The following is an 8,823-nucleotide window of genomic DNA, read 5'->3' on the forward strand; positions in this document are numbered from 1 at the left end:
TATCTCTGCTGTGACATCCTTCCTCTGACAAAACACACACAGACAGTATATGTTCAACATGCCTTCCCTTCTGCATGAAAGGCCTCTGATATCTGTCTGCTCCATGTTCAGTGACTCAGTTTTCGCCCTCTGGGGTGTAAATGTGTGTGTAAGAAGTGATAGCTGAGGAGGTGCCACTGTAGACTACATCTGACAACATGTGATAAGGTTGTGCATTATGATGCCAGATTATTGTAACATTTTGAGTATTCAGACAAAACACAGGAACCCCATAGCTGAGCTTTTTTTTTTCTTCTTTTATTGTTTACAAAATACCAACATAAATACATAAGAGGCTGTGTGATATTGCTGTGTGTGGATACGTGTGTGTGAAACAGAGGGGCAGGCAGAGAAGACCACTGAAACAAACGCTCCACCCCTCTGTAACAAACACACAGTGGCTTTCACAAGTCAGAAAATAAGTCACCTTTGTACTTCACATACTGTAGACAGCGAAGAGTAAAGACATGTCGTACAATGAAATAAAAATCACGTAAAATAAAAAGAACCAAAATGATAAAATACTGCGATATAAAAGCAGCTAAACCTCGATCTGTTAAGAAGATGGTGAGGAGGAGGAGGAGGAGCACAGCACAGACAGGATATTCAAAATGTTTTCTCTTCTTTTTGAGTGCAGCCCTTAGAAACCCACTGGACAGGTGTGTGTTCCCCACAGTGAAAGTGCTTGTTGAATTTCAGTGAACTGAAACTGAACAATAGTGACAGCTCTGGGAAATCAGCCCTGCAGGTCAAAGGCAGAGCACAGATGGACAGTCAGACATGATGCTCATCAACCTGCCTGTGTTTCACCCTCTTTTCTGACTTCCCTTCACTCCTTCATCACCTTTATAAATACAAGTGATAAAGGAGATAAAAAAGGAAAACGGCCACCCCCTCCCCTCATCAGCATCTACAGACACACCATCCTCCATTCACACATGCAATCAGACTGTGCTCCTTGTAGTGCATCCAAAGTCAACTTGGTTACACTCTCATTGGAACCCCTTTTCATATTCAAAGCTGTAGAGTCAATATTATCTGTACACCAAGGCGCTTTTTTTTTTTTTTGCAAACTACAATCATCCATTTCAAGAGCAAAAGCAGTTCCCCAACATATCCTCATTACAGTGAAGACGCTTTAGGCTACAAGGCAGGGAAGGGATCAAAACACCAAAGAAGGACCACTGAGGGAATGTGATGAGACACACAGCAGAGACGCATTGATTAACAAGGATCTTCTCTACTTAACTTTGCATTTTTATCTGCCAAAAGTATCGAGATAACAAATCCCCAAGTTTCACCTTTAAACTGCAATTTAAAAAAAAAAAATCCCCATTAAAAACAACCCAGAAACCCCTTAACTCTCTATAGTGCCTGCCTCTAAAATAAACCTTAAAATTAAGGTTGGCTTTGTTCATTGGCTAATGTATATATAGAGAAGTGGTGCAGCCTCACCACTTGTATGTATTATCGCTACCTGAAATGTATATATACATTAACATACATACAGCCGAGGAGACACCACAACACTGAAAATAACTGCCATCAACAGGCAGTACGTTGCCATGACAGCGGACATGACTCACCAGAGAGGACAATAACGAGGCAGAGACACACACTAAAAGACTCCATTGGCCTGAGTCATAGTCAGATTTTGGGGATTTCTCTACTTAAACTCTGCTTTTCTGGACAACCCCTGTGGCTTTATGCTACTGGGTGAGTGTGGTGGGACACAAACAGTCTACGCTCTCATTGCACTCAGAATATAGAGATCGACACCTGGGAATTTATCGTACGCTGTGTTTAGATTTAGCAGTTTGTGTTTTAGTTCTTACAGTCGAGACTAAAGGTGTGTGTGGCGAGAAACATGGAGGGGGCTAGAAACTACAACTGTCCAATTGCCTGCCAGGTGGAATAGGGAGGGAAGTCTGTTCACTGGGCTGTCGTGGCGGCGCCAAAGGTCTCCTGGGAGGCGTACACCATGTAGAGGAAGCCATCTTGGTCCCGCTCCCGTTCATAGACCTCGGAGATGGCAGCCGACACGGAGACCATGCTGTGGCCGTTGACCAGCAGGAAGAAAGCCTGGTTGGAGTTTAGCTGGAGGCGCCTCCTGGTGGAGAGATAGAGACATGGCAAAGTGAGGAGGAGGAGAGAGGAAAGATAGAAAGAGAGAGTACAAGAAAAGAAAGAAGGGGATGGGGAAGGAGAGGAAAGGAAAAGAAAATAGGATACAGGAAATGAGAAGAAATTACAAATATGACAAGGAAGGAAGACAAAAAGGAGAGGAAGAGAAAATAACGGAGGGGATAGGAAAGAAAAGGAAATGACAAGAGGGGAATAGGAAGGAAAGAAAAGGAAATGAAAGGAAAGGGAAGGAAAGGAAATGAGGGAATGGGAAAGGAGAGGAAATGAATGAAGAAAAGACAAGAGCAGAGGAAATGAGGAAAATAAAAGAAAGTAGGGGATAGGAAAGGCAGAGGCAAAAGTGGAAAAGGAATGGAAAGGAGAGCAAAAGAACAGAGAGAAGAGGACAAGAGAGGAAATTAGAGGACAGGCAGGAAAAGGAAGGATGGGAAAGGAGAGGCAATGACAAGAGAGGAAAAGGAAGGAAAGGAGAGGAGAGGAGAAGAGAGGGGAGGAGAGGAGAGGAGAGGAGAGGAGGTGTACCTGATAATCTTGATGAGTTCACTCATGTTGACGTGGTCTGGCACCAGGAACTTGGTCTTGTCCAGGATGGGGAGCTGTTTTTCTCCTTTATACCTCTCAATGATCACCTACAGGAGACACACACACACACATAATCAATCAATGACGTCTCTCCTTCTATTCTCGTGTAGTTCTACAGTATGTGGGCAATATTTCTTGTGCTGTTTTTAGACCTGATACCCTGACAGTTTAAACCGGTCTGGGACCAGAGTCACTGATAGTCCAGCAGGGAGATATAAGAGGGGGATGAAGTCACACATATCAGATGATATCATTAAGAAAAAGAAAAAGAACACAGCCCTCTGCCTCACTGGATTATAACTGTGAAGCTTAAGTCCATGTTCACTGAACCCAGACTGATTATTTTAGCTATGAGACATTTAATCACGTTAAGATGTCTTATAACCAAAGCCTTTAAAAACAGCACTGTCAGACCACTTCATCACTGACAGTGTAAATTACTTGAATCAGCTGTAACAGTAATCTGCTGAGGCTGGCTGCCACAGAGCATCTTCTGCCTGCCCCGGAGTTAATACAATTAAAAACACTCTCAATAACTTATCTGAGCCACCCAATGTCTTAACAATCAATGTGTGTGTTCATGCCACCTTAAATATGTACATCAATAGAGGAGGATGGCTTGTGGAGATTACTGTCAGAACTTTGAGCCTCAACTTGAAGAAAATAAATAATAAATATGTTGTGAATGAGTCCCTCTTTATTCTATGGAGCTAGATCACTCATATAAGCTAAAAAAAAAAAAAAGTCACATCATTCTAACATTGCCTTTAGCATGCTCTCAGGCAACTTAGTGCTGCACTTCCAGAAATTAGTGAACTTGCGAGAGGCAGAAACACAACAGTCAAAATTGCAGCAGCAGAGTCAGAAAGACCTGGATTTAAGCCCCTAGCATGGGTCAAACTCCAGAAACACTGGATCCTACATTTCCCATAATGCAACTAAATAGCACATTTTCCTAAACACTGGTAAATGCCCACATCTATCAACTCTACACCTCATGTTTATAACACAGGTTTTGTGTTATACATTTGTCTTTCTTTAGCCCAAACTGAATTTGTAACCTTTTAGCTTTCCTTTTTAAAAATAACATTAAGAATATAAATTATAAATTATAATAAATTATTATAAATTAAATGGCTGATCTGAACTGAGCAAGAATTTAGAGGTGCATTGACCTCTGGCTTGAAAGCAGGTATATTGTTCAGTGAGGCAGGGCCTGCTCTGAGAGCTATAATCAATCTGTCATACTGTCTTCTGCTCCCCCACCCCCCGCAGGCTCCACTGTGGCCGTCTGGATGGAGTTGCATTACAGTGACACAGCGCATCTGCCTCTGGTGTCAACACTTACCATGACATGGCAGTTTATAACCCCAGGAGAGTACACAGGAAACACACTCACACACACTGGGGTGCTTTTAAGATGAGAAGAAGCCTTACATGGAGCAGCAGATGGAAAGCTGTGGTGATACTCTATCTCAAATTGATAAGACACGCAGGTGAAACAAGAGGTGTGTGTTTGTTTATAGGTGGTTGCTAGGAGTCACTGGGCAACTGACATATTAGTCAGTCACACTCACTTCTCATTGGAAAAACTAGAAACAACCGCTGTGGTCACTGTAAGTTGAAAAAAGCCTGATCACAAAAATCAGACATTTAAAAAATTTAGAATAGTGACCAGAAGTGCAGCAATAAAATCTCCAACCAGAGGCCAACAAGCAGAAAGCCAATATGCAGAAATGTGTCTGATGCCAACAAATGACATTAAAAACCCTTTCACATGCATTTCAGAGTAACCAGGAAACATGTGGTAACGCTTTCCGGTGCAGTGCATTTGTTTCATTTTTACTTGTGTCTTCCTGCATGCTGTTATGCACATCATGCTCGTACATTTCTGCCCTTCAAGAGCTGTGAGAACAATGTTGTCTCAGTGGGTTTCACTGCTTTGGTGCTTATTGCAGGTGCATATGAACTTACTGGTATCTTGTTGGGGTGCTGCTCTCGGATCAGTCTGACATCTTCTACTCTCTGCTCTGCAGGACAGAAAAACAGACTCAGGTTAATGGAAATGTACAACCAGACAAAGAGATTAGCAGGTCGGGAGATTACTGATAAAACACAAACGAGGTCAGAGGCTAAGCAGACACAGATACTAACTCATGAACAGAGAGGAAAAAAGATCTAAAAACATACACACACACAAGCAGATTTTACCAGAACTTTACAGCCACCCCACCCATGCATACAGTCTTTAACATCCCCCTCTGGATATTAATGTATCTAATGATCACGTGAGGAGCAGCAGTTTGTTATTATAACGGCTTCTTCAACCGCTTTGGATGTGTTATGAATCATAATATCATTCTACTGAGATCTTAAATAAAGAATATCAGCTGTAACTGGTCTCATGCTATGTCTTATCAGATATACTTTGAAACATTTTCATAAAAAAATCATAATATGATTACATTCTCCAAGCTTAATATCAAGCATAGAAACATCTGGGTACATTTATTTAACAGACAGCTTAGTGGACTAAGGCGCTCTAGTGAAAACATAATGGGCTTTCCTAAAATCCACTCATGTTGTAACCACATTGTTCCACAGTGATTAGCAGATTATTATACAAAAAATATGATTCCATTTCCTATTTTAATACTCCAGTGAGTGTTCACAAGTGTGTATAATTTGCATCCCTTACAAAGAGACAGGCATGTTGAGAATGATGTTAGAATGTGACATTTACAAAATGGAAATTTGGTTTATTTATATCAAGGGTGTTCCTCGAGCTCCTGATATAATGTTAACATTACATATTTACTAACTGCTCTCAGTATAGGCTGCAGAATTTAAAATCATGTTCAAGTGTGCCTGGATGTTTTCTTTGTCTTAGTTTCTAATAGAGGTGTGGACTCAAGTCATAAGACAAGGACTCAAGTCAGACTCGAGTCACAAATTTGATGATTTTACACTCACTCGACTCGACAAAAATCAAAAATAATGTGCAATTTGACTTGGACTTTAACACCAGAGGCTCACTTCACTTTGACTTCAGCTGTTTGACTTGAAAATACTTGATGTCCTCCCCCAGGCCCAAAGATTAAACTGTGTTATTTAAAAGCGTGTCACGAATCAATTTATTTCCCTTCAATTCCTGAATTAACTAACACTGATGCTATTAATTTCCAGCAGGTCAACGCCTAGCTCCACAGATCCACTTTCTTTGAACCATCTGATTGTTCAATTATAATTAAAACCTACTTGGTGGTCAACAAAAAAAGGAGCTGCAGTGTGCATAACTTGTGGGTCGAAAATTACAGATGTAGACACATAAACTTACATCAAACTTCAAATTTAAAAAGCATTTGTGATTTTTGAACTCAAAGTTTAGGACTTGGTACTCGACTTGCTTTGCCTTTGGTGACTTAGGACTTGAGTCTTGTGACCAATGAATTGGTCCCACATTTGGTCAATAAGAATCTCAGCTGAAGATGCACCTTCTCAACACTAAGTGGTACGTCCACAAGGATAACTCAAAAGATCAGGTGACTAACACAGCTGCTGATTGGATGGATCATGTAGTCATTGATGACCTGTGGCAGAGCAGGCTCCTCCTTTCTGAGGTTTAACCCCATTTTAACTGGGCCAAAATAAAGGCCACAGATAACACCTTGGGCCTACTGCACTTTGTACTGACAACATTGACAACAGTGTGATGATGATCAAAACGGAATGATACCTCAACATCTTGTGATCAACTCCATCAGTGTCTGGACTTTGAACTACCTCTGGTAGAAATGGCAAAAATGAAACTAGGCACTGATTTTCTAGTGCCAAGCTGTCAAAGGCAGCACACAGGGCCCTGGCAGCCACCAGAGTCAGTTGATGCTTTGAGTTGCTGATATCCAGTCTTGTGACATGTCACAATAAATGTTTGCCCAGAAGACAATTTGTACGCCCACTGTTAGGATATCTAATTCAATCAACCGACCAGTGCTGATCTCCCTCTGAGGCTGCGACTTTCGTGGTAAACTTGAGGAAATGTAGGACATTGTTCCATGATTACATTTCAATCAGGATGAGCTCACTGCCCAGGAACAGGGAAGCTCTGTATGTGCTAGTGTGTGTGTGTGTGTGTGTCACTGGTCTCTCTTGGCCTGACCAGACCACAAACAGCCTTTGACTCATGAGTTTCCAATCAAATAAAAGAGGAAAAAACAAAACAAAATAGGAAGCAGACGGTCTAAAAGCCTGTTGGGTTTTTTTCATGTATTTCTGTTCTGTCATAATATGGGAGTTAGTCAGTATGGCCCTGCCCGACTAGAAGATTCCCTGCTGATTCCTGAGTCATCTTATGACCTATTATACAAATATGCAACTTGAACTGTTTCATGCTCTGAAATGGAGTGTCAGTGTTGTCTGTAGTAACAATATTATGAACAATGTGATGCATTAAAAGTATATTTACTCAAACGTACGTGGGCCCAGATAAAACACAAGGCAGTGTCTCAAGGTTGAAATAAAAACGTGAACACTAATTATTAATAGCCCACACACAACATGTCTGCTCCTACATAAATATACATATATATATAGTCATGTAGCAGCCATGACCAACAGTTAGCTGTGTTAGTCTGTCGCAGTATTACAGTAAAAGAAGAAAAATAATTTAAAGTAGCACGTTCTCAAACAGAGTTCAACGCACGTGACACATGTTTCTCTTTGCTGCCTGGCCCTCACGTGCTCTGGTTGTGCAAATTTGGACCAATAACGTGACGTCGGACAGGAAGTCGGTTACTTTGAGTCACGCTGGGAATTATATTTCCAGGGCTGAGGGCCACAGTTCCCATCTTTGTTCTTTAAAGATATGTAACACCTAGGAAAACCCAACCGTGGCCAACTTCACACCCAAGTTATTAAGTTTCATAGAATTACACTGAAGTAAGCTACTCAGGGATTTTTTATACCCTCTCACGTAAATTACTAAAAAGCCCCACAAAGTATATAATGTCAGAGAAAGGCTGTTGGATAAACTCGGTTACAATGTGTCTGTAAAACCACTGCAGGCCTTGCCTTCAGCTATGACGGCTGCGGAAGCATAACAGAAACTAAAATCTGCATCGAGGCTGTGGCCTACCCTTCACACATAAAGAAACCAAATGTAACTCCGCACTTGTAGGTCCCATTTGATTCTGTTCCCCCTTTAAAACTCCTCTCCTCCTCTACACAGTGTCCCATCCCCCAATCCTGCAGCTCTCTTTCTCTGCCCTGCGTTTCGACACCACTTTGTTTTTCCTCCTACAGCTCTGATGCAAACAAACACACACACACACACACACACACACACATACACACATAGGGGTGAGACAGGCCTGCAGCAAATAGCCCTATTCTCTTCTATATTTACACCTGTATGCACACAAGTGAGAACATTAGCCTATTATTATCACTGTCTGGATATGTCTGCTGTGTTATTTTAGATAAGTTGACACGACCACAGACTGTGTCTGGTTAGCTTTTCTAATTAGCTGTAGACTGAAGTCTAGTGTCTCCCCTGTGTGTTGAACATACATTTACACTGTAAGCTGAACTAGCTAGACAAGATGAACGCTAATACTCCACCGGGATAATAACTAACAACTACCTGGCCTGTCTCCATTACCGATGTAACTCACTCTGACACAGTCCAGAGAAACATTAGGACAACAGCTACAAACATGCAACATTAGTTAAAAGACATAACACAGGAGAGTTGTGCGTTAAATGTTAAAGCAGGCTGTGGTTAGACCTACCGAATGTCCTTCTTTGTTTGAAGGTTTTTTCTGAAGGCATATTGCGTCAAAGTCAACCAGTTGGCAGTGGATAAAAACGGAGGTAGCGGCTCTGTCGGAGCAAAAATAGAAAAGCTATAAACGATGTATAAAACTATCCGTGGTGTCCGTGCTGGTAGCTTATTGGTAAAATACAAAATAAGGGACACTCGTTCAGAGATGGTTTGATGTCGCTGCTTCCTTTCTCTGGCTGTGTTTTTATCAGGACGAGCTCGAGCAAGCAAAACAA

The 8,823-nt window shown here is 41.5% G+C and overlaps 1 protein-coding gene across 1 annotated transcript; it reads right to left on the reverse strand.

Annotated features, from left to right (window-relative positions):
* Window positions 1-276: 276 nt before the first annotated feature.
* On the reverse strand, window positions 277-8,823 carry map1lc3b (microtubule-associated protein 1 light chain 3 beta). The gene is made up of 4 exons (XM_033635899.2): window positions 8,556-8,823; window positions 4,741-4,796; window positions 2,707-2,813; window positions 277-2,149 (listed from the first exon to the last, which is right to left on the reverse strand). Exons 1-4 carry the CDS (start codon window positions 8,593-8,595, stop codon window positions 1,972-1,974), a joined length of 381 nt encoding a protein of 126 aa, XP_033491790.1. The 5' UTR covers window positions 8,596-8,823; the 3' UTR covers window positions 277-1,971.

Source organism: Epinephelus lanceolatus, chromosome 5, assembly GCF_041903045.1.
Source record: "Epinephelus lanceolatus isolate andai-2023 chromosome 5, ASM4190304v1, whole genome shotgun sequence".
NCBI classification, from domain to species: Eukaryota; Metazoa; Chordata; class Actinopteri; order Perciformes; family Serranidae; genus Epinephelus; species Epinephelus lanceolatus.